Here is a 26,322-nt window from a genome sequence, read left to right as displayed (position 1 = left end):
TTAACTCCGACCTCTTTCAGCAATGTCCCAATACACCCTTTTGACATACTTACCTTTTATTCTGCCAACCCCACCGTTAAGGTTGCATGGGTATATCTGGTATAGAAGGGTTTCTATTACTATTGCTTCCCCTCCTCTTATAACCCAACCCACATGAAGTGCCTAGAGCAAAGGACAACTCTGTTACAGTGGAATGGCATTGCTGGTTGGAGGGTGGAGTTTGTGGTTGGGCCGGTGAGAGAAATCAGACTTTCTGTTCCAAAATACTGACAGTTTTATGCCTGAAAGAAAGATCCTCTGACTCTTGTCCAATAGATGTACCACATTTCTGAGAATCATTGAGGTGTCTGTGCCATACAGAATACATGTTCTGGTCAGCCATGAACCCTCCAATTTCCTGATTAATGTTTTTCCAACACTTTATTAATAGCTTTTATATGGTCACTGCAGCAATTATTCAGATGCTCAGCCAACTCTGAGAGAACTCCTGGACACAAATCTCTGATGTGATCCAAATCTGCTGTCAGACACTATATGAGGTATACATCTGGGAGAAGGCCCAGTTCATTTCTGCCTGAGTGAATCCGCACAATATCTGGTAGATCACAACCTCTTAAGTCACCAGTTAGACTCTGCAGAGTGGGCAAAACTTTGTCAAAGCAGCCACCTCTCTCCACCCAAATCAGCCTGTAGTCAGCAATCACCATGTCATGGTGTATTATCTGTTTTCCCTCAAACCCCAGCAATTTCGTGATCCAGGAATTGACCAGAATCCAGACATTGGTAACCCTGGCAGCACACACATTTCTTTTACCCTCAGCGCTCAAGGTACCTGTGCTCTGCACTTTGTCTTTAGAAACGCCATGTTAATCTGCCCTGTGGTCAGGAAGTAGCCACTTACCACCCCCTTCTCTGAGGGGCTAGTAAAATACAGATTTTTTCCCTCAAACATGCAAACCTTGGATTGGTGCCCACCCCCACAAAATCCTTTGTCTAGCTCCTCCCCGCGTATATAACAAACATTTTGGTAATACTGCCTGTTGCCTATTCTGCTGTGTTCACAGTAAGTCTCCACATTGGATTAAAAACCTGTTTTATTATTGCAGACTACTTGTAACAAGCAACATGAGATATTAAATCTTTATTGTGCAGATGCACAAAGATTTTGCACTAAAAATATCAGTGGTGAGGTGTTCACCAGGGGCAATGGCATCAGCACATTCCCTCAGATTACCCAGGCAAACCATAAAAAGGCTGCACAGAAACTCTCTCATGTTTTTGTTCTTTCTTGATGCCCATGCAGCGTAATCCTTCCAGACTATACATGTGCACAAGCAAAGAAGTGTACATGTTCTTAAATATTCTCAATTTGGGTGCCCCAAAGATGTAGTGGGTGGCATGCACTACCTTGGGTAAACCTTGACAGATTGAGACCATTTTGCCCCTCCACACCCCAATACTTCAATCTCAAACTCTGCGCAAAAAGTGTGGAGGGAAATACCTAGGAACGTTCTGAAGCACTATTTTGAGGGATGGGTGCGGGCTTCTATCTGCAACACCTAGCTCAACTCCTATTTGGATCAATAACCTACCCTGTCCCCTTCTGAGGCACACCAAATGTGAAAGGAGGATGACTCAGTATGTCCATTTTAGAGGGTGATCTTTTAAATCGACATTGTGATGCCCACCTTAAGTGTAGTGACACTGCTGCACCACTCGACTGCTGTGCAGCTGAAGATGAATACTGGGGGCCAAGTGGTACACTTGTGTTTATAGATTAGCTTTGAAATCCGAGCATCAGTGTTACAAGGTCACATACATACACTTTTATATATAAAGTGTACATTTTAAAAGAAATAAAACGGTTTATTTCAATCCCAAATTTGTAAACTGCAATATAGGAATATTTAATACTGAGAGCGGAAAAGTAATATAAAATACTTTGTAGAGAATGCCGTATTCATAAGTAATGGAAGTTGTCTTAACTACATCTCTCAGTTACCTGTTCCACACCACTGGGAATGTATATTGGATTTAACAACTCGGGGCTGATTTAGTGCTCATTAAAGTAAATAGCAGTCTTTCTATTGACTTCAGTAGCTGCTAGATTGGGGCCTCAGTTCAGTGTAAGTCAGTTATTTATTAAACCACACACAGGTAAATACTACTTTTTATTCCTCTGCCCCTTTTTTCCGAAGTGGGGATAAATACTCCAACACATTTACTTACACAAAGCTCCTGTAGTGAGTGAATGCACAGCTCATTACAAGTTAGCAGATAAACCTAGTCTGTAATGTGGTGAAATTTCAGACTCCTGCTGAAGAGGTTCCTTGAATATTAACATAGTTTCTGAAAAGTGTTCTCTGATTCTGACTGGACCATTTAATTTTTGGGTACCCAGTCCATGATACTTTCAGCAGCCGTAACTGTGCTTTTCCTGGTTTTCAGAATTGTTGAACTCCACATTCTGCAAAGGGACAACATATCACTCAGCAACTTTAACTTTGCGTTAACAATTTTTTGCAATTAAATTCTAGTTCTGGTTGTTTTTTGTTTTTTTTTTTAATAAGAAAAGGTATTTGTTTGTAGGAATTAGTAGTCCATTTAGGCAATTGCACATAGCATGTCCTGCAATATGCATAGCTGTTGATTTCAATTGGAGTTATGGGTGCTTGCATGTCTGAAAACCAGGGCCAGGATGCAGGGCTGGCCCTACATGTTTTCCCATGGGGTGGGGGGGGGAGCGGAGCAGAGACTTTTTTGGCACCTTTTCCCCTCCAAGCAGCTGAGTAAAAAAGAAAAGAAGAATGCCCCTCCCCCCCCCACATACACACTCAATTTGCCTTCCCTCCCGCAACCCCCTCAGCTGTTGATTTGTCCCCCCTGGAAGTTGGCACCCAGGGTGATGCCTGCCCCTAAGGCTGGCCTTGCCATGTGTCTCATGTTGGGCACCCAGAAGTAGATGCCACTTCCTGAATGTTCTGACCTTAATGAGGGTAGGGGGCAGGAAGGGTGAGCGAGAGGGGTAGACAAGTGAATAAAATTTATTTGGAAAAGATGGTTTCAACAAACTGATAACTGCCAACTGTAGTCTTAAAATGTCTGGACTTCCGAAATGTTTGTAACTCATTTTTGTATGGCGCTCCAGTCCTGGATTCAAAACAATGGGTTTACCTGAGATATTTTTATTACAAAATCCTCATGCAGGGTTAGTGGTGTGTTTCTTGATGGCCCTCTGGGGTACCTCCAAACATCCCCTTATTTTCCATGGAGATTTTGCTGCTTTGTTGACTCCAAGTATTTCTTAACAGCTTTCCATTCACTAGTATAAAGATAAGTGTTTACCCATCTCCCTCACCAGTAGATTATAGTACCTGATCCATATGCCTAATGAATCAGTGGGATATTCATCCTTGGCTTTCGTTCAAGCTGCCCAATACCCCCTAAAAACACAATAATCTGACTCTATTTATGGTTTAGACAAATCTACTACTATAAACAAATATAGCAACGCCCAGTTCAACATCTGACAATTGCTAGAATGTGCCAAACATGAAGGACCAAGTCTTCTGACCCACCCTACCAAAAATGGCAATGGATGATGACCATTTGCACCTACACAGCCATTTTGCATTTACACAGCTTCTTTCATGTAAAAATCTGGGATTTCTAGGCCACTGAATATTTTTTCAAATTCTGTATTAGTCCATTTTTGTGTTATGAGCCACTTGGCTGTTCCACCATGTTCTGTTTTTCATACCTTCTTTGGAAGGTGAATTTGTTTAATTCCACCCTTTTATACTGGAGCTTTGTGTCCAGCTTTATCCCAACTAGCTATGACATAGATGGAAAATCATAGTTTATTGACTCTGCAAAGATTAATAGAGTTGTGTTTAAGAGCCTACAAGCTTTATGGTTAATATTCCTCAAACATTTAATGCTTTTAATCCTTGCAATTGTTTTGAAAGCAAAATAATAAATTAATTATTTGCCTAACAGATGTTTCAGTTTGTGGTGTAACATAACTGCTTTTAAAATATTGCTAGTGGGAGGAAGTGGGAGTATCTTTTTTTTTTTTTTTTATAGCTATGTTAGTGAATCATTACATTTGCAAATTAAATGCTTAGAAGTCAGAAAATATAAAACCAAGCACCCTATGCACATAAGCTGAACTGGGCTGGCTTGTAGTGGCTTGGTGCTTTCGTACTTTCTTGTGAAAGAGGTGCCATCTTGTGTTCCAGAATCTAAGATTTAATTTAATAAATAAATAAATAAATCTAGCCACTTTGTGAATGTGATCTTCAGAGGCCATGCCCATATTGGGGGAAAATGTCTTGTTAACACACATTAATGCTTTCTAACATGATGTTAAATACAATTTGGTGCCAACTATAGACAAGGACAGGTTATGTTTAAAGCATGTTGTCTTATGATTAACCATGAGCTGAGTTCTTTATCAGATACCAAGATGGATGTTTAATTCTGAAACTAACATGGCAGAACCCCCATTTCTCGGCAACTTATTGGTCTCTGCTTGAGCCTTCTATTCATAAGGGTTTCAACGTGATTTTTATTTTGCAGTCAACTATGTGCTGCCTCCCTTCAGGGTTTTAATGTAGTAGCCAGGCAAGGTACTAACAAACTTCAAGCAGGACTTTATTTTTTAAAGTGGAAACCTCTTTTCCAAGCTGCTGCTGCACCCTCAGTAGCTCTCCCTCCCTCTTCAACTCCTCCCCCTCCTTCCTGGTTCCTGTCCTTTCAGATGCCCAACAGCCAGTGCTCCCAATTCTAATAATTACAAGCAACATCTAACCACCACATTCCCTTCTCTCTTAAGAAACTCTCCAAGTTATAATAAACATTGTTGTTCTAATCACAGAAACAAATAGGAAACAAGGCACTATATTGTTGACAGAAATATTACACTAAAAACACTATAGATACTACATAACAAAGTCTCAAGTCCAGGCAGGTAGTCATCTGGGTCTGACAGGCCATCTCTCAAGCCCCAGTTCCAGTGCAATGTCTTGTTGTGTTGATACTACGGTGAAGTCATCCAATGCAGACTGGGTGTTGGCATAATCTCCTCTTGGTGCATAGGCAGGTGCAAGATAAAAAGCATTCTATACCCACCCATCAGAAAGTCGATAGGTGTAAGCTCCCTTCTTCTCTATGATTTTAAGAGGAGCTCTGAATTTATGGTCCCCTTTGCATAAAATTCCAGATTTTCATATCCTAACAAAGGAACCACACTTAAACTTTGGTTCCTTAGCACCCTGCCGCTTGTCTGTGAAAGCCTTATACTTTGCTTGGTTCTGTTCAACTGTTTTTCTCACATCATCCTCAGTTGGGGCCTCAGGTCGTGCCTTTAACAATCTAGCAATGTTTAGTTTAGTATTCATCCATTTCCCATGCAGTAACTCTGCGGGCGATCTTTGCATTGTGGCATGTCATGTGGCCTGGTATGCTTGCAAGAAATCAGTAGTGAAGGTTATCCACAATCGCCCTTCCAGTTTAGCCATTTGCAAACTCTCTTTTAAACTTCTGTTAAACCATTCGATTTCCCCATTGGCTTGAGGGTAGTACAGGGATGACCTTCTGTGTAAAATGTTCCTCTGTGCTAGAAAAGTTTCAAACTCCAGGGAAGTAAATTGACTACCATTATCTGAAACCAGTTCTTTGGGGTTACCTTCCCTGTTAAAAACTGAAGAGAGGAACTTAATTACAGTAGCAGAAAAGATTTGCAATGTAAACGCTACCTCAGGCCATTTACTGAAATAGTCTGTTAAGGTGATGGCATAATAACCATCCATTGGAGCAGTATCAAAGGGTCCTACAATGTCAATCGCCACTTTTTCCCATGCAGATTCAGGAAGAGGAATAGGCTGTAATGGAGGGGTATATGTCACTGCTGTCTTGTCGTGCATTTGGCAAGTGACACAGGATTTTATGAGTGCTTCAGTTTGAGAGTCCATCCCTGGCCACCAATACAGATCCCGTAGTCGTTGTTTGGTTCTGACAATTCCTAAATGAGTATCGTGTGCCAGGTGTATGAGTTTTGACAGTAATTCTTCTGGCACAAGTAGCCAGTGTGTACCTCATAGCACAAAACCATCGAGCAAAGAAAGTTCATCCCGAACTCTAAAATAAGGCAGCAAAACTGGGTCAAGGTTTTTAGGGTTACTGGGCCATCTCTTTGTCAGAAATTCCCATAGTTTTTGTTGAATTGGACACGCTGAACAAGCAGCTTGAAATTGTTCTCTTGTAACTGCAGTGAGAGTGCTTGTAATAAGTGCAACTACTACCTCCTCATCCTCTGGTGGAGCATCTGGTGAAAGCAAAGGCAGGCGAGAAAGGCAATCAGCAACCACATTTTGGTTTCCAGGCTTATATTCCAGTTCATAATTGTCAAGGTTCCTTCCCCACTCTGAACTCTAGGGTACAGATGTGGGGACCTGCATGAAAAACCCCCTAAGCTTATTTTTACCAGCTTAGGTTAAAACTTCCCCAAAGTACAAACTATATTTTACTTTTTGTCCCCGGACTTTATTGCTGCCACCACCAAGCGTCTAACAGATATAATCGGGAAAGAGCGCACTTGGAAACGTCTTTCCCCCCCAATCTCTACACTCCCTTTCCTGGGGAAGGCTTGATAAAAATCCTCACCAATTTGCATAGGTGAGCACAAACCAAAACCCTTGGATCTTAAGAACAATGAAAAAGCAATCAGGTTCTTAAAAGAAGAATTTTAATTTAAAGAAAAAGTAAAAGAATCACCTCTGTAAAATCAGGATGGTAAATACCTTACAGGGTAATTGGATTCAAAACCGAGAGAATCCCTCTAGGCAAAACCTTAAGTTACAAAAAAGACCCAAAAACAGGAATATACATTCCATTCAGCACTACTTATTTTATCAGCCATTTAAACAAAACAGAATCTAACGCATATCTAACTAGATTGCTTACTGACTTTTTACAGGAGTTCTGACCTGCATTCCTGCTCTGGTCCTGGCAAAAGCAACTCAGAGACAGAGAGAACCCTTTGTTTCCCCCCCCCCCAGCTTTGAAAGTATCTTGTCTCCTCATTGGTCATTTTGGTCAGGTGCCAGCAAGGTTGTCTTAGCTTCTTAACCCTTTACAGGTGAAAGGGTTTTTCCTCTGGCCAGGAGGGATTTAAAGGTGCTTACCCTTCCCTTTATATTTATGACAATAATTGAAGGAGAGTAGTCTTGCAGACCATCTAGCAATACAATATCCTGCTCTTTCTAGTCCTTTCATGGTGAGCAATGTCGTCAAAGGGCTATGGTCTGTGCGCAACTTGAACGTGCGGCCCCACAGGTAAGTTCTCCATTTTTCAGTAGCCCAGACACAAGCAAGTGCTTCTTTTTCAACTGTTCAATATTTTCTCTCAGCATTACTTAGTGTCCTTGAAGCAAATGCAACAGTCCTCTCTGTATTGTCCTCATGCAGTTGTGTGAGAACAGCCCCAAGTCCATAATCAGAAGCATCAGTAGTTACAATTGTGGGCAATGCAGGACTGAATAGTGCAAGTACTGGACTATGTACAATCAAGTCTTTCACTGTTTCAAAACTAGCTTGTGCATCCGTTGTCCACACTAAGGCTGAACTTCCCCGTAGTAATTCTTGTAACGGTTCAATGACAGAAGCATAATTGGGAATGAATTTTGCATACCAGGAGGTAAGACCCAAGAAGGAACGTAAGTCTTGAAAATCTGTTGGAGGAGCATTTGAAATTGCCAGGATATGAGCTGGATCAGGTTTTAGTCCAGCCTGTGAAATTGTATGCCCCAGAAAGGAGAGTTCAGTTTATCTAAATTTGTATTTGGACCTATTGAGCTTGAGGCCTGCTTTGCTGATGCAGTTTAGTACAGACGGCAGGTTATTGTCATGCTCCTCAGAAGTATTTCCAAACACGATAATATCATCCAAATAGCACTGAACTCCATGTTGTTTCTTCAGAATCAATTACATCATTTTTTGGAAGGCACTTGGGGCTGATGTGAGACCATATGGAACACATTTAAAATGAAATAGTCCCTCATGTGTAATAAATGCTGTGAGGTCTCTGCTATCTTCATGCAACTTAACCTGGTGGTATGCGGTCTGCAAATCAAGAGTAGAAAACATCTTTGCTCCACGGAGCTCTGCAAATACTTCTTCTATGTGAGGAAGAGGATGGCTGTCAATCACAATAGCTTTATTTGGCACTCTTAAGTCCACACAAAGGCGAATGCCTCCACCCTTCTTCTGCGTCACCACTATAGGTGAAACCCATTCAGAGGAGTCGATCTCTTCAATAATGTTCTCTTGAACAAGTTTTCTAAGTTCCTCTGAAACAGCTTCCCTGACTGAAAATGGTAAGCACTGTAATTTCTGTCATACAGGCATCACGTTATTCCGCATTTTAACTTTATGCAGAAACCCATAAGCACAGCCGAGTTTCTCCTCAACCTGGTGTTGGGTCCCAGCTGAAACTGTGTGTGTGTGCCACAAGAGTGCTTTGCTGAGGAAGATCAATTCGTCCATTAACTATCCTGAGATTTAAAGCAGCCAATAAATCTCTGCCAAGGATAGGAGTGCCTTTGTGGACAAGGTAGAAATCTGCAGTTACACAGCAATCACCAAAAGTAACTATTGCTGGCAGGCAGCCACATACTGGAATCTGGTTTTTCAAATAGCACACCAAGTGAAGCTTGGGTTCAGTAAAAGGCACATCTTTAAAGTAAAGCAAAGAGATGGGATCAGGTAGTATAGATACTGCTGAGCCAGTGTCCAACATTAGCTGAATGGAGTGTGATTTGCCTGAGGATATGGCAGAAATGTTTACTGTCTACTTTATTTGTTCTGGAATACGTGCAGTAGTGATTTTGTCTATGCTCAGCACAGTAACATCTGGTATTGTAACTGCATCCACCTGTTGATTGAACTGGCTGCTGCAACCTATTTTAGCAAAATACCCAATCTTTTTGCAATGACTGCACTGAGCTACTTTTGCCGGACATCCTGTGTAGCTTGCAAGGTGTTGTGGGGATCCACAGCGAAAGCATGCTTTTACTGTATTTTGAATTTGCTGATTTGGTGTTTTTTTTCATTAATTTTCCTCTTGTAATTGTTTGTCTGCAGCAATAGTGAACTTTTCTTGCAAAGGAGTCACAGCCTGGACTATGCCTCCTGTATCCATGCTCATTATTTTGGCTTCAGCTATAGCTGACTCAGTCTGGGTACCAATGGTTATTGCTTTGTCTAGTGTAAGTTGTGGTTCTAGAAGTAAGTGTCCTCTTACACAAAGCATGGTTGTTTTCTCAATCTGTTCCCAAAGTCACAAGTTACAATTAGTCTCCTCAGGGAAGCAATATACTGCATTGTAGTCTCCCCTGGCTTCTGCTCACGCTCGTGAAATCTGTAGCGATTAGTTACTACATTCACTTTTGGTACAAAAAGGTTCTTTAATGCAGTGAGTGCAGTCTCATATTTATCATCTGCAAGGGGAAAAGTGTAAAATATACGCTGCCCTTCTGCTCCAAGGCAATGGATTAGCAGAGCACGCTTTCTTACTTCAGAAATCTCTGTAGCACTGATGGCAAGCAGATAAGTCTCAAACATATGGATCCAGGCAGTAAAAGCAACCGGAGGCTCACCTGGGCTTTGTAGAAAGGGTGCAGGTGGGTTCAGAGGCAGAAGATCCATCCTCGTCGCCAAAATGTTGTTGTAGCCAGGCAAGGTACTAACGAACTTCAACAGGACTTTATTTTTTAAAGTGGAAACTTCTTTTCCAAGCTCCTGCTGCACCCTCAGTAGCTCTCCCTCCCTCTTCAACTCCTCCCCACTCCTTCCTGTTTCCTGTCCGTTCAGACTCCCAGCAGCCAGTGCTCTCAATTCTAATAATTACAAGCAACATCTCAACACCACAGGTTTCTTGTCACGGTTTTGCAATGATTGGTAGTCCATTTGGGAAAACTTGCATTGCCTATGTTCATTTTTTAAAGTCAGAGTGGTAGCCGTGTTAGTGTGTATCAGCAGAAAGAGTGATGAGTACTTGTGGCACCTTAGAGACTAACATTTATAACAATAAATAAATAAATTTAAATGTTAGTCTCTACGGTGCCACAAGTACTCCTCATTCTTTATATTAAGTCTATAATTTAGAAGATTTCAGGTACAGGAGCACTGATACTTTTGTACACTTCTTTGGTTGGAACGGACTTATGTATTTCAATTAAAGTTGCTAAAATAAACAATGCATCTGAATATATGTGAAAACTGTATGCATTTGTCTCCTTCTCTTCTCACCCTTAACAATCTTCTAGGCCCCAATCCTGTAAATGTTTCCATGTAGTCAAACCCTTGTGCTGGGCTCAGAGACCCACTCAATTGCTCTAGTGGGGCTCTGCACCAGTGCAAGGATCCATCCATGTGCAGTCAATTGTGGGGTTGGGGACTTGGATTGTAAACTATTTAGGATCAGGACTGTGTACAGCCAGGGCCTACCACCCTCATTTGAATTGGGGCCTCTGAGCATTATGGTAATAATAGCCCTTTCGATAATATTTTAGATTACTGAAGTGCACCATTTTAAAATATCTGATCATCTTTTCACAGTTTATGCTGCTTGTTTTGCTTTTAGATCTTCCTCAGCTCACACTTTTGAAACTAGAGTGGCCTGTTTGTTGTTGTTGTCTGGGTTTCATGCGCTAGCATAATGCTGCAGTGTTTGTAAATCCAGACACCACTGGGAATGTTTAAATCAGAACAAAAATTCAATCTCTCAAAAGCATGATTAATGCTGTGTAACATGCTTTTAAATACTAATATAAACACAATTCTTTTGCCCTTAGTTTCCTTGTAAGGGGATGTAGTGAAGTACTGGAAGAAATAATTGTCAGTGTCTAAAATATTGTTCATTTGAATGACCTTATAAGAATAAAGCGTAACACTTAAACAAGCTGCTTTTCTCCTTTGAGAAATTAAAGGTCTGAATTTTTACAGAACAAATTCTCCCACTGTTTTATGTGATTTAGATGAGGCTTTGTTTATGGGTCTTAGTCTGCTGTATTTCGCTGTTCTCAAGTGATAAAATTGAACTAACCAACAGATTAGAATTTGAAAATTCTGCAGTGTTCCCTCGAAATGGAACTTGAGTTTGTGATGGAGGATGTGGAAGCCACCATTAACACATGCATTCTCTTTTTCTCATGAGAATTGATAAATGTGCTAGGAATTAGAGGTTATAACTGAAGTGTAAACAAGAAAATATCTCCTGCTGATGTAGTCCAGCAATTCCAATGACCAAATTTAGACAACCATACTTAAATCTCTTTTTTTTTTTTGAGAGCGAGAGGTGAAAGGTTTAATTTTTATTTCTCTCATTTAAGTGAAAGCTCATTGAAACAGAAAATGCATCATGCAGTGCCCAAAACAGAAAACAAAGTAGAATAATTTTAAAAAACAAAACAAAAAGCCCCAACTAAATAAAGAAACACTGGCTTTTAAGAAGCAGAGACTGTGGCTTTGAGGTAAAGCAGTCTACACACTAATACCTTCTGTTCCAGAAACTGTTTCCCTTTGACTCATAAGCCCACTCCTAAACAGGAATTGCGAAATCTAGGGTACTCCTGTTTTGCATATGTAAGCAGGGGAATAGTCCCACTCTTGTGGGAAACTTTCCTGGCTTCTGCACTACCCCGGTGAAGTGGGCTAGCGAAAGGATTGGAGTCCTCACTCCCACTTCCTTTACCCAGAGTCTTCCCTGCCCTTGGGGACTTCCCTTCCACTCTCCTGTCTGGCAGAGTCCTTGTAACCCCAACAAGGCTGGGCCCAGGATTCCTGGGGGGCTCGACTCCCCAACCCTGCTGTGGTCACGTAGGACAGGGGCTAGGGTGTCCCCACTCCGGGGTACTCTCTCTGCACTGGGCACTTCTCTGACCCACTGACCATTACATACAAGTTAAAGCAAATGTAAGTTATTTAATCAACAATTAATTTTAAAAAGGAAAAATGGGAAAGGTTAAAAGAAACACATCAACCCACTCTGTGGCAGGGAACATCACAAACGGTGTCTCTGGAATGTCAGGGCAATTCACCGTCTGTTCCTTGTAAGTCCCAGGCCTTCTTCTCAGGCCCTGGCTGTGCTGCAGGGATGCTGTGGGTTGGACACTTGCTCTTAGAGTGTGTGGCCACCACCAGGCTCTAAGTGGTAGGACCCTTCTTCCCAGTGTCGCCCCCGCCCTGTTGGGGTTAGGATCCAAGCCTGGCCTGCAGAGGCTCTTGGCTGAGGCGTCTCCCTGTGCTGGGCCCGCTGCCCAGGGTCCCCCTCGCTCTCCCCAGCTGCTCACCACACCCAGCTCCGGACTGCTCCAGCCCCAGCTTCACCACTGCTGCTCTGCCTCCAGCTCCCTGGGCTGCTTCTTTGGCCCCTCTGGGTCTGGTTGCTACAGCTCTGCTTCCAGGACAGGCAGGTCTCCTCTGCAGGCTGCTTCTGTGACTCTGCTCCCAGCACTGACCTGCTTCGTGGGCTGCTTTTCTGGCCCCTCTGACTCTGGTTGCTGCAGCTCTGCTCCCAGGACAGGGTCTGCTCTCTCTGGGCTGCTTTTCTGGTCCCTCTGGATCTGGCACAGCTCTGCTCCCCAGCTTACCTTGGGCCCCTGCTTTCTCCTTAGCTCGGCCCCACTCTGTGTGACCCAGGCAAATCCAGCTCACATAGAGGACGGGACCTCCCTGGCCTTCTGACTCTGATTAGCCTGCCCGCCCTGTCATTCAGGCTGACCTGGAGCATTGGCCTCTTCCCCATTGTTCCTGGGGGCTGTCAGTCTCAGGGTCCTGATTTCCCATAGACCCTTCCCCTTTTAGTACTGGGAGCTCGCCAACCAAAACACTCCCACTGAATGTTAGTAAGGGGGCAACAGTCACCTCACGTATATCACACTGATCCAAATGAATGCTGTTTATATCACAAACATACCTGTAGTCTTTTTAATAGTCCATATATTCAAAAGTGTTAGCTACAGTGTTATGATAAAAGAAAAGGAGTACTTGTGGCACCTTAGAGACTAACCAATTTATTTGAGCATAAGCTTTTGTGAGTTACAGCTCACTTCCGATGAAGTGAGCTGTAGCTCACGAAAGCTTATGCTCAAATAAATTGGTTAGTCTCTAAGATGCCACAAGTACTCCTTTTCTTTTTGCGAATACAGACTAACACGGCTGTTACTCTGAAAAGTGTTATGATAGCTTCCCAGTTGGAGAGGTTGTAGTACAATAGTATGTCCTTGTTTAAGGTTATGTGTAGGAACTTGGAGAACTATACTTTCTGGAAGTATATTTAAGCATTCAGGGAGAAAATATTTGGCAGGTATTTCAGGTGCCATTTTACAGTGAATCCTTTCTGGAAACAGTGTGTGTTTTATTGCTGTCTTTCTAGTTACTGTTCCGACTTGCATCTCCAATGTTTTGAGTAGTTTTTGCACAAACTGAGTCAGGCTTGCATAAAACATGCTGACTTTGATGTTGGCTTTCTGCATCACTGCAATCTCTGAGGTATGGCATATCTCTTGACCCACATCTCTGACTTTGTGAGTGGTGGTGTTTGTTTTTGGTTTTTAAATTGTAATCCCCAGTGAGTGATTTGTAAACTCTTTTTTTAAGATTTATAATAATCCTAAACTGGACTCGAGAGCCATCTTGTCTGAGCTGTTGCAGCTTGGAAAGAGCTATGGTGCCTGAGGAAACCTTGACATGAAACAAAAGGTAACTTAAACTGTTTGGCACAAAGGAATTGAATTGGTGGGTGGAATGGAAGAAAATAATTCGCTACTGTTTAATTTTTCTGTGATCTTTATTTTAAAGCAGAATACAGTAGTTAAACTACAGAAAACAGGGAGAATCAAATATATTTGGGAGAGGGAAGAAGACAGAGGGGAAAATATGAAAGCTTATGTTATAGCTTGATTATATCTAGTAGAACTATTGGTATATTATAGAATAAACTTGCATATAATACCACATTCAGAAATAATTAGCTGTCTCTCCTTAACAACAGAATAAAATTGGTACGTCACTTAATGTCAGCTTGGATATCAAAAAAACTTAACTCTTTCTTTCTTTATATTAAAAAACCAAATGAGGTGGGGAGAACTGGATGTTTTTACTGATTTGCCTTAAATTGTTTGATGTGCTCTGGTAAAGCAAGTATAGAAGTGTTGAGAGCTTAGTTGGAAAGATAAAATGCCTTTGTGTTCCAAAGTAGTTGCTAAACTTCTTGCTTAACAAGAAGACCTCTCTCTATAACCTAGAAAAGTACTTCATCTTGTCAAGTTCTTGAGTAAACTCTTGAGTCCTTTTTTGATCTCTTACATGCCTGGAACCACAACTCAGCATGGGCACAACACATCCTCTTCTGGCTCTGGTAAAGTAAAGAATTCCTTTGAAGCAGTAAAATGCCTCCTGTTTTTAAAAAAAACAAAACAAACAAACAAAAAACTGCAGAAGAGGTTTAAACTCTGTTTTGGTGCTACGATCGGAGCTGCACTGGCAGATTATTACTAGTCAGCTGAGCATATTTGAACAAGTGTCCTTTTCACACAAATCCAACGTCAGGATCAAGGCTCTGGTTGGTAAGCAAGCCCCATTATGTATTGCACTTAGGTGTTCATCCTTCCCTGTTTACAAAATTCTACTGTCGATGTTAGACTAATTCAAAAGGCTACTTTTATAAACTTAAACTAGATTTTTCTTGGGCAGGGAATGTGTGGAGAGAAATGGCTTCATTCATCGGTAAAGTGCCTGTTACCGTAGTACTGGGGTGCTTGTACATCTTCCCCTCTCTGCCACAAACAGGCAATGATCTCTCCCAAAGGGAGCAGAATCTTCCATCCTTTGTTCCTTCTTCATAGCCTCCTAACAGAATATCCTTTAGGAAAACACGTGCACTGGGAAGTGTTAATTGTAGTTAATTTTTAAACGCCATTGGAAGAGATTGATTATGAATTAAAGGTTTCAATTTCTTACTGAGGAAGAAGAAAAGGAGTACTTGTGGCACCTTAGAGACTGAGAAATTTATTTGAGCATAAGCTTTCGTGATCACTTCATCAGATGCAGTCAGTGGAAAATACAGTGGGGAGATTTATATACACAGAGAACATGAAACAGTGGGTGTTACCATACACACTGTAAGGAGAGTGATCAGATAAGGTGAGCTATTACCAGCAGGAGAGCGGGGGGGGGGGAACGACACCTTTTTTTGTGATAATCAAGGTGGGCCATTTCCAGCAGTTGACAAGAACGTCTGAGGAACAGCAGGGGGATAAACATGGGGAAATAGTTTTACTTTGTGTAATGAACCATCCACAATTGCTAATTTATATCCATGAATATAATACTTCTTAAAATGATGAGTAAGTCCAGTTTTTTGTTGCTCTTCATCAAAGGATAAAATTCTGGATAGATATGTAACATATTTAACATCTCTATTCATAAAATACACATACCAAACAGTATTTCAGGACACACACGAGCAAAAACCATGTGAATTAATAAAACAAAATAACCAGCCCAAGAACTCATTAAGCTCTAACCCACTCTTGGTAAAATCCTTAGTAAACAGATAGACTTGAGGTAGGTACTGAAGGACAGTGGATCTGGAGGCTGTTAGGCAAGGGGATGGGGAGACGATTGTGGTTGTTTGTTTGTTTTTGTTTTTTTCCCCAGTTTTGGAGAAGTCACAAAACACCTCACTGCCAGTGCCAAACTGTTTAAATATGGGGGCTAGTATTAGTTCAAGCATTTCAAATGATCACAAATGTCAACATAAAATGTGAGGAGTGAGGCCAAAAGTGAGCTAGGATCCAAAGCATAGAGCACAACCAACACTGAAGTGCACCTAGAAACAAATCAGCAGCCTTAGCAATACTGCACTGTTCATAGAGCACAAGTGTAGGGTAACTTTGCAAGAAGCACTTTTAAGTAGCTGTCGGGTTGTTGCATTCTGCATTAGATAATTAGAGGATGGGGGTTTCATGGGCCAAGCCAAACAGAGTAGCTGACAGACATGTCTGATGGTCAACCATAACAAAGGTATCTGATGAAGTGAGCTGTAGCTCACGAAAGCTCATGCTCAAATAAATTGGTTAGTCTCTAAGGTGCCACAAGTACTCCTTTTCTTTTTGCGAATACAGACTAACACGGCTGTTACTCTGAAACCTGTCATAACAAAGGTATGTCACAGAGCTAAAAGGAAACCATAGGGATACTTAATCTTTGTCCATCACTAAAAGGAGACAGGTGTAGCCTCTCTATATATTGAGGCTTAAAACCAGATTGGAGGCAGGTAAGGAAATGTGAGTACTCTGGACTTTATTTTCAGATTTGCCTTGCTGCAGTGGTCTCATTCTTCCCCAAAAACAGAGATTCGATAAATTAAATAATATTGAGAAGAATGAATAATAGTGAATGGATGTCACTGTTAGTTTTTAAAAAAATGGCTCTATATTTGAGGACTGGAGGGCTTACAAATATTTTAAAGCAGAAAAGATATGGTTAAAATTTTCAAAAAACATAATTCCCATTTTTGAAAGTGATGTAGGCATTTAAGATCCTAAGTCCCGCTGCCGCAGTCACATGTAAGCTTCCAAAGGCTTACCTCACTTTTGAAAATGGGATTTGGGCTGCTAAAGGTACTTAGGCTCTCTTAAAATGTTTGTCCTACATCTTATTTTCCTAGCTTCTTTAACTGCTTTGATTTTGAAAGTTGATTGAGGATGGGATGGATGGCAATGGTGAAATGGCAAGGTAAAGGGTAGGTGGTCTGTGGCAGTACAACTTAATTTCCCTATGTTGGTTTCATTTGTGCTGTTGTTCTTGGGTTGAAGGTTTGGGAGTAAATTGATCTTGGAGGAGTTTACTTCCCTCTTCTTGACTGTCTTCTTTCTTGCATGCAGTTATGCTAGACTATTCATTTAAATGAGAAACTTTAAATATCTCTTCCTGAAGTTATTAGGAGACACACATCAATACACGCCAGGCATAGTAGGCAGAAATTGTTTGCAAATTGTCATCCCTGAACTAGAGAGCCAAGGAATATGGTGAGTTACCTTCTCAGCTCTGTGTATTGGTTTTTGTTTTCTTTATTTTGAGTTTAACCAGCATTTATTAGTTTAAAAGAACAGCTTGTATTCCTGTGTTGCCTGGAGGGTTTAAAGTTGTTCAGTCAACAGGTTCACAGTTTGGTGCTGGGTTCCTTATCGCACAACAGCAGTGCATGTTTTGCTAGAAAATGGAGTGTAGAGTTCAGATAAGTGGTGAAGTAATAAATACACCTTTGTTCTTAAAGGAATGGTGAAAGGGGCCTCTTGTGCAATGTAGAACAGATCTTTCCAGTGTTCAGTGTGACGTTAATCTCAAAATCTTTAGATACTATAATTCAGATTTTGAAACTAGTGTTTCAGGGAAGTTTTTCAAAGCAGCCTTTGGTTTACATGGCCGTAGTTTTACATCAAGTTTTTGCGTAGGGAAAACCTTGCAATGACATCTCTCTGTAAATGCTTACTCAAAAAATAACCTTGCAGAATTTAATCAACAGTTTTTTTGAAGCAGATTTTGAAAAGCTGGCCTTTATACAGGACTTGTAAAGTGATCTACTTCTAAATAGCAGTCTGTATTCTCCCTTTCACCTGCAAGCCCCATTTTAAGGTAGAACTTCTATTGGAGCTAGTAATAATTTCCAGCCAAATAATTGGAGGTGGGAGGCAATGGTTGATTTTTTTTTTATTATTATTTTTATTAAACTACTGAGTGTGAAGTACAATTACATAATATTACAATTACATAAATATTAGAAGAAATTGTAAAATATCATTCTTTTAAATTTAAGCTCAATTTACTATTTTGTATGCTAAAATCATGCAGAACAAGGCAGTGAAAATAAAATGTTAATATTATGTACCATGGTAACAAAATAAACAAAAGAACATAGTATTTGGCTGTATTTCCTTGATGCTCATTTGGCAAAGGTGGAAGATTTAAAAACTACAAAAATCAAGTATTCAAAAAATCTCTGAGTCATATACACTGGTACCTCAACTAAATATTATTTAGCAGGTTATTAACCCAGATGGCTTAGATGTATAGGTATTAACATAACCCAGTAAAAGTTGACAAACCAGGGAACCATGTTTTGTCCAACTATAAATATAAGAATTTGTATCCAGAAATATTAAAATTCCTCAAAGTGAGTCATACTGAAACATTAGAGAAGTTGCCACCTGGCAACTTCTCTCAAGTCTGATTTTCAGAATTTTTCTGTTGGGCTACAAATGAGAAACTCTCATGTCTAAAGGTAAATTCTTTCAAAGTAAGAGTGATGTTCATTTGGGAGGATTTTTTCTCTCTGTCTGTCTTTTTTTAATTAAAAAAATAAAATAAAATTCCTAGTTAAAAGATTTGTCAACTTTGTTTCCCATTAGCCTGGATGTAAATGACCATTACTGTGAAATACCAGAAAGTTCAAAGACACGTTTATTAAAGGTTATAAAATATAAATAAGTACTGTTTGGGGAGGGGAGGGAAGAAACTAATTCTTGTTTAAGTACATAAATAACGTCTCAAAACCCAGATCTGATGTTTCTTTCTTTCCTAGAGGATAAATGGAAAGAACAGAATGTTTATAAATCATAAAAGAAATATATTGGCTTTCCATAGCAGAACGTGTCATAGACAGATCTCATATACTGTATGTGATAACACACCAAAATAATTCTTTGTTTAAATCATAATGTAGAAATTTACAAAACTTGGTTATTTCTCAATAGAAATCAGAAAGGGTCTGATAACCTGGTCTAACATGGAACTTTCTCATGGACACTGGAGTGTGGGAATTCGGCATCCTGAATTTTACTAGGAAAGTGTGTGTGTGGTAAATCTTCCACATCTTCATGGGAAATTCTTAACCCAACCAATCAGGAACCTGCAACAAGTAAATGAGCATAGTTAGGAATTAATCTTAAGGAAAGTCTAGAAAGGCTCCCTGCCAGAGTGACCGCCCTCTGTGGGTAGTCTGCTGTCTAATAATTTACTGGAAATTTATCTTTTTACAATTGAAATAATAGCCCAGTATTCTGACTTTAACAGCATGTGATGCTTGCAGTCTCCATTTCATACCACTTCTGTAGGGTAATTGCCGAAAAAGAAGCAAATAGAAATGCTAGTTGGAGGCAACAACAACAGGTAGCACAGGGCCTGAATCAGATCAGTGTTCAGGTCTGGATACAGAAGATTTTTTAACAATGTACATATTTCACTTCTATTTTATTTCATATTCCTCAGCCCCTCTGTTCTTGTGCCCTGTTAATACTTTAGCCATGATGCAGATGATGACAGATCAAAACTTTGTGACTATCGGAACTATTAAGGACTAAAATCTTTCATACCCAGATGCCTAAAACAAGGCTTCTGAATCCTTTTAGCCACCTAAATCTATGCCTTATTTTCAGAACAGCTGAGCACTAACCAGCTAAGAAGTTGGCTTAGCACTCTTTTTTGCAAAATCTTTATTTTGAAAGAGTGCAAAGTTACTCTGTCATTACAGCTACAACCCACTGATGATTATCTTTTTCTTTTCAGAAGTACTAATTTTAGCACAGGGATTATATTTTAGCACCTCTCATGAGGCATTTCATCTTGTGGTGTTGTACTCTATTTTTGTAAAAATCTGAGAACTTAAGTTTTTGCTACTTTCACACCCTTGGAATAATATTTTGTACATGCACAGAGCACCTGTCACGTGAATCTCAAAAGTGCTTTACAACTGTTGAGTCTTACAAACATCTCTTTGCAGCAACTATATTATGATGGCAAATTCATTTGTGAAGTTTTTATCCCCCCCTCCCCCATATTATGAAGATGTAAGACAGTAGAACTGGGAACAGAACCCATGAATGTTTGACTGTTTTGTTCGTTTGTTTGTTTTTTAAACCACTAGACCAGTGTTTCCCAAACTTGTTCCGCCACTTTGTTCAGGGAAAGCCCCTGGCAGGCTGGGCCAGTTTGTTTACCTGCCACTTCCACAGGTTCGGCCGATCATGGCACCCACTTTCATCCCTAATTTCTGTAAGGCTTGATGTGTTTTGTTTTTCTGTAGCCCGTGTTCCATGCCGAAAAATGTTTCACAATAGTTTCCTGCCCTCCTGACAGACACCTAAACTGCATTCTCTTTAATGAGGGACAGTTCTGTCAACCTAGTCCAGCATCTGTGTAATTTGGCAGGGGCTAATGGTCTGACAAGTTTTGGTCTGTGTGCTCCTCATCAGGAAGCAGTCAGTGAATGGAAGAAAGGGAGTTCCAGAAACTCACAGTACTGTCATTAAGAATTGAGTCCGTTTGTAGAGCCAACAGTCATGGTTGTAGTGATGGAAGAATCTAGGAGAAGAGCTCATACAAGACTTTCAAGTTGATATACTCCTAATCTTACGTTGCTGCACTTAGAGTGCTTCATATTTCAATACAATGGACAAATATTAATCTGATATTAATTTAAGCCCCAAGGCTCAATTATCCGCGAACTAGGAATTTTTATTCCTTTGAGGTTTTTTTTCAAATGATCCTTAATAAAATGTGTACGTGTCTGATTGTGAATCAGTAAGTGCCTTTCTCTTGAATTAATCTGGACAAGCCACATACCAGATCAGTTGATGTCAAAAGTGGCCTTTGGTCCTACAAATTGGTCAATCCGGTAGCTGCCTCAGTCAACATGCCTGCAGATTTTTTGTTCCTGGGGATTCCATTTACTTTATCTTAGCAAAGGAGTAGGTGCTCAAGTGGAGGTTTTTGCTGATTGGTTTATTTGGTTTCTTTTTGGGGAGAGTGAAACCGATGAAATTTGGTTTTGTTTTTTTTTCTTTTCCTTCTGGGAATCTAGCAGCAACAACAAAATTGCTGCTGACAAGGTGGAAAAGTATGGCAACGTATACGCCCCAGTACTCTAACAGCCAGGACATAGCAATATGGCTTAACATGGATAATCACAGTCGCTGCTTATCTCTGGAGGAAATATTTGCTGCTTTTTCAAAAGGCTGCAAGAGCAAAGTGTGGTGGAAATGAAGTGCATGACTAAAACATACTGTATTCCAACATAGCAGATAAAATCAGGAGTCTGCACAGTACTGCTTTGGGACATGAAAATGTAGCTTGTTAGAGAACGGAAGATTAGGCAAATACTTCTTAAAATTCAATAGTCAAGTCCTAAGGTGCCAATATGTCCTCTTACAGTCCCATGACCATGGTATGTAAAAGGTGAAAAATGTCCACTTGCAATCATTAATGTATACTAAGGCAATATGGGCAAACTTCTGACTTTTCTTCTACTGAGTGATGGGGGAAAAACAGAAAATTCCCCTCATCCTGGTTAGCTTCAGAAGAGATACCATCTAAAGCCCCAAGCCATGTTGCTGTCACATTGCACTCTATATGCTTAATGAAAATACGCTTTGGAATATGAATATAATGTAACTAGAATATGCTTTATGCAAAAGGTCTCTTGTAAGGTATCATTACAAAGCTTATAATCTACTGAGTGTGTTCATCCTATTTGTATGAATGTAGCATTCTTGTATCTGAAGCTAGAAATACAAAGTATTACTCTGAAGTCCTATTGTAACTATGCGAAGTGTGGGCCATTAATGGTGGCTTGAAATCTTGATGGCTCCCATTAACTAGGACAGGACAGTTGGTTGTAATTGTCTCTGTTTACTTGTAAGCCTTCCTGTATATATGGGTGCCAGCCAGTGAGTAAAGAAGTCTCACTGGACATGTGAACATGTTATATGATACTGGAATCCATCTTAAACTTGGTGCCTTTCCATTTAGAAGGAAGGATGAAAACCCAGAGAGAGACAAAGGATTCCTACCTTGTGCCAAAGATATAAAAGGGGGTGGAACAGAACAAAGGGGGCTGCCAGTCATGAGGAATCCCCTAGTTACCACCTAAGCTGGAACGAACAAGAACTGTACCAAGGGAAAGGATTGGGCGCAGCCTAAGAAGGAGTCTAGTCTGTGAAAGAAGCTTAGTGGAACATCTCTGAGGGTGAGATTTACCTGCATTCAGTTTCTTAACACGCAAATCTAAGCCTAATACATTTTTGTTTTATTTTGCTTGGTAACTTACTTTGTTCTATCTGTTATTACTTGAAACCACTTAAATCCTACTTTTTATACTTAATAAAATCACTTTTGTTTATTAGTAAACCCAGAGTAAGTGATTAATACCTGGGGGAGCAAACAGCTGTGCATATGTCTCTATCAGTGTTATAGAGGGCAGACCATTTGAGTTTATCCTGTATAAGCTTTATACAGAGTAGAACAGATTTATTTGGGGTTTGGCGTCCATTAGGAACTGAGTGTCTGGGTGCTGAAGACAGGTGATTTGCTGAGCAGTTTTTGGTTAAAGTCTGCAGCATTGAGGGCGGGAACCAGACCTGGGTCTGTGTTGCAGTGAAGTAGCATGTCTGGCTCGACAAGGCAGGGTTCTGGAATCCCAGGCTGGCAGGGAAAACGTGCTCAGAGGTAGTTTCAGCATGTTTCTGTGACCAAACCCATCATAGTTGCATCCTTAGGCAGTCCTAAGTCAGGCTATTCATGATGCTAACACATGCTGAATCTCTGAATCATCACATGTTTGGTAGGAAGATCCTGGGATAGTTAATGCTACAGGTGCTGACAGATCTGGCATCTAATTTAAAGTACTGTGACAGGCTATGAAAGGATCATGGATCCCAATAAAGTCAATGAACACAGCATATTTGTCTTTTATGGACAAATACAGAATAGGCCAAAGAACAAATTAAAACTTGTTAGTCACTTACAAAACAAAAACAGTTGGGGAGATGGTGTTGGGAAAATAAGTCTCTGTCTCTTGGTAGTGAAACACAGTTTTGCTCTCTGATACAGCATAGAGCCATGAAATTTTTTTTGCAAGAACTCAAGCTAGTTTGCAACCTTCAAAAAGTAGTAGTTTTCAGGAGTATGTGTGTGGAGGAGGAATTCTGTAAAGTGCTTAGAATTTACCTTGATGTGCATTTTGTGGCATCTGACTAATAAGCAGAAAACTGCTGTTATTTAGCATTGATCTAGACCATGGCTGTCAAACACATCACGTTCCTTCTGCAGAATCTGAATCTTTATGCTCCTTTTATTTCTTAGACTTAACCTTATTTCTTCTATCTCTTTGACTTTCGCTTTCCAGTTGGCATCATTTACGGCTGAAGATTTATTCAGTATTGTTGGTTTGTTTGATTAATGTTCAGCATTAGAGACAAGGTAGGTGAGGTGATATCTTTTATTTGGACCAACATCTGTTGGTGAGAGAGACAAGCTTTTGAGCTTACACAGAGCTCCTAGAAAGCTTATCTCTCTCGTCAAAAGATGTTGGTCCAATAAAAGATGCACCTCACCCACCTTGTCTTTCTAATATCCTGGAACTGACGCTGCTGCAACAACACTGCATACAGTAATACTGTCAAACTGTTGAACTCAGTTGATGGTTTTTTGTAACTTCCTTTAAGAAGCTAGCTAGAGAATGAGAGTAACGCTCCCCTAGGAATTGTGTTGGGCGAGACCCAGATCCCTGAGACTTGTGAAAGAAGCAGATACTAGAACACACATGGCCTATGCCAAGTACGGTAAAGGAGTAAAGTATTAGAAACCCAGTTAATTAAGCCCTGTAGGTCTTTTTCCTACTTGGCTACAAGTTCAGTGTCCTGCAGTGTGTGTATTGGTGGCTGTCTGTGTAATTGTCTTAACTACATCAAATCACAAAAAAGTCTTGCTCTTGTTTATTGGCCCCTCTGGGCATTGTCACAGCTGTAACTCAAAGGCATGCATGCTTGAGTTCCACTTTTATCAGCTAATGTTAATAATCTCGCCTTTGAACGTGAACAACACCCAGAGATCTCAGTTAGCACAAACACCTGAAACATATGCCATAAAGCTAGATCCCAGAAGAGAAAATGTTATAGCATGTCTGAATCATAGAATCATAGACTATCAGGGTGGGAAGGGACCTCAGGAGGTCATCTAGTCCAACCCCCTGCTCAAAGCAGGACCAATCCCCAACTAAATCATCCCAGCCAGGGCTTTGTCAAGCCTGACCTTAAAAACTTCTAAGGAAGGAGATTCCACCACCTCCCTAGGTAACGCATTCCAGTGTTTCACCATCCTCTAGTGAAAAAGTTTTTCCTAATATCCAACCTAAACCTCCCCCACCGCAACTTGAGACCATTACTCCTTGTTTTGTCATCTGGTTTTAATGCTAATGATTGGGTTTGGAATAAATTTTAGAATAGTTCTATTCTGAGGATTTCTTGTTTTGTGGTCAGTAATGCTTTTGCTAACCACCACTTAATAGTTTTTGTTGAAGAAAGCTTGCTGCCCAGACTAAGTGAAAGAAAAGCTCTAAAATCCAGCTAGGTTGACATTCAGTGCCTTCCTGGATATGACATTAGGAAGTAACTTTCTGAAACATAATTTGACAGTTCTAAAAAGAGTTCATTCACTTTCACTGAGACAACAGTTGACATTCTACCTTATTTTTCAGTCTTTGAATCTTTCTGCTAAAGGCCAAATTCTGCTTGCTAAAAGTCAGTGAGAACTTTATTGGGAACAGGATCTCCAGACATTCACAATATGAAAATTCTGTTGACATGCTGCCGGTTAAGAACTTGTCAGCTTCGTCTTTTCTTGTGTTCTCCCATTTTAATAAATGGCTCAATGCTCATAGTAATTTCTCAGTGTGTGAATAAGCAAGTGACCTCATCCCAACGTTCATGATATAGATCAGCAAGCCAAATGTTTCACCATCCAAAGTGACACTATATAGGTTATGTGATACAGGAGGGCCAGGGAGCAGTGGGAGAGTGCTAGTGGGGAAATATATAAGCTCAAGGCAAATTAAGGCATGGTTCCCTGTAGACTAGGGAAGGTGGCTGCAGGTTAATTGAAGCACCTGCAGTCAATTAAAGCCCTGTTAGGAACCTAATAAAACCCCCTAAGTCAGGCACACAGAGGTGGAGGAGGAGGAAGGACTGGAGCTTGGAGGTGCATTGAGAGATTTGGAAGACCTGAGAATTAGAGTAAGGGAGACGCTGCCCAGCAGGACAGGGAGACTCCCTTCCCCCCAGTATCTAAGGACTGAGGGTAACCCCACCTAAGGGGGGTGAGGGTAAGAAACCCACAGGGGTTGAGAGGGGCTGGGACTTGGAGCAAGGAGCAAACCCAGACCCCTCCCCCGCTTCCCTCCTCTACCACCTTCCCGGGCTAGTAGTGGAGGCCTCAGCACCCAAGAGCAGGGGCGAAGGGGGGCATCTTAGCTCCCCGCCAAGAAAAGCGCAGGACCCACCAGACTAAATTGGCCATCTTGCCACAGTAAACTGAATAATAATAATAATTAATAATAATAATTAATAATAGGAAGAAAACAATATAATTTCTTGATTGTGGCTTATACTGGAAAAACCCACACACCCAAAGATATTTTTAACATCTTAAGGTACTTGAAGTAACTGCCTGGGTAGTGTGAAAACCATTACATCAGTTGTTGTCATTCTGAAAAACTTACCAACTGCCACCCGCCAAGAGTGTTCCTTTGGGTCAATGCTTCAAAATAAAGACCACACTGAAATGTCATGAAGCACAGCATGCTTCAAAATAAAGACCACACTGAAATGTCATGCAATTGCTGCTGTTTAATCTAGCATAACGAGTGCAACATACTATTTTTCGTTTTGGAAAATGGATTTTTAGATCCCATGTCTAGACAGGAACCTGGGACTTGCCATATTACACCAGTGGCATATGGGTTCACCAAGCTCTCAGGACTCTGCCTTTGCAGCCATCTGATCCCTGGCAGAACTAGGGAGCATGACTAAATCCAGAAGCTTGAAGAAGTTTTGGATCTTTCACGACAGTGTGGAGAACTAACCACAAGGAGACCAGATTGCCTGAAATAGTGAGTGCTGACGTATAGACTGTTAAAGTATTGTGCAACTGTGAACTCAGTATTAACTATTGTGCACTAAATGTTTGAATATTCACCTAGACTAGTATTTACTACAGAATGCTGACTACAAATGCTTCTTCCTTCAGTGCAACTTTTCGTCATTGGACTGCACAAGCAGTTGTCTCTTAAAATGGAGCACTACAATATTCTGACTTTCCAGGAACTTGCCTCTTATCCCTCTTCTTTCTTCACCCCCCTTCCTTCACCTATCCATCAGTAGCCTCGGTCCATCCACAAACTCTTCATACTTGGTGCAAGAGTCT

The 26,322-nt window shown here is 40.7% G+C and overlaps 1 protein-coding gene across 8 annotated transcripts in view; it reads left to right on the top strand.

The window, feature by feature from the left end:
• The window catches only part of TBC1D4 (TBC1 domain family member 4), a 159,255-nt gene that overhangs the window by 54,076 nt on the left and 78,857 nt on the right, over positions 1-26,322 (top strand). Inside the window, exon 1 of one of the 8 annotated variants that reach the window (XM_073346887.1) lies at positions 13,676-13,764. The exons of the other annotated variants lie outside the window; for them this stretch is intronic. Coding sequence (XP_073202988.1) covers positions 13,753-13,764 — 12 coding nt within the window. The 5' untranslated portion in view covers positions 13,676-13,752. Of the gene's footprint in view, positions 1-13,675; positions 13,765-26,322 lie in introns of those variants that run through there. 8 annotated transcript variants of the gene reach the window in all.

Source organism: Lepidochelys kempii, chromosome 1 (genome assembly GCF_965140285.1).
Source record: "Lepidochelys kempii isolate rLepKem1 chromosome 1, rLepKem1.hap1, whole genome shotgun sequence".
Classification (NCBI taxonomy): Eukaryota; Metazoa; Chordata; order Testudines; family Cheloniidae; genus Lepidochelys; species Lepidochelys kempii.
Note: the sequence above shows the minus strand (reverse complement) of the source record. Positions and strands in the feature narration are given on the sequence as shown.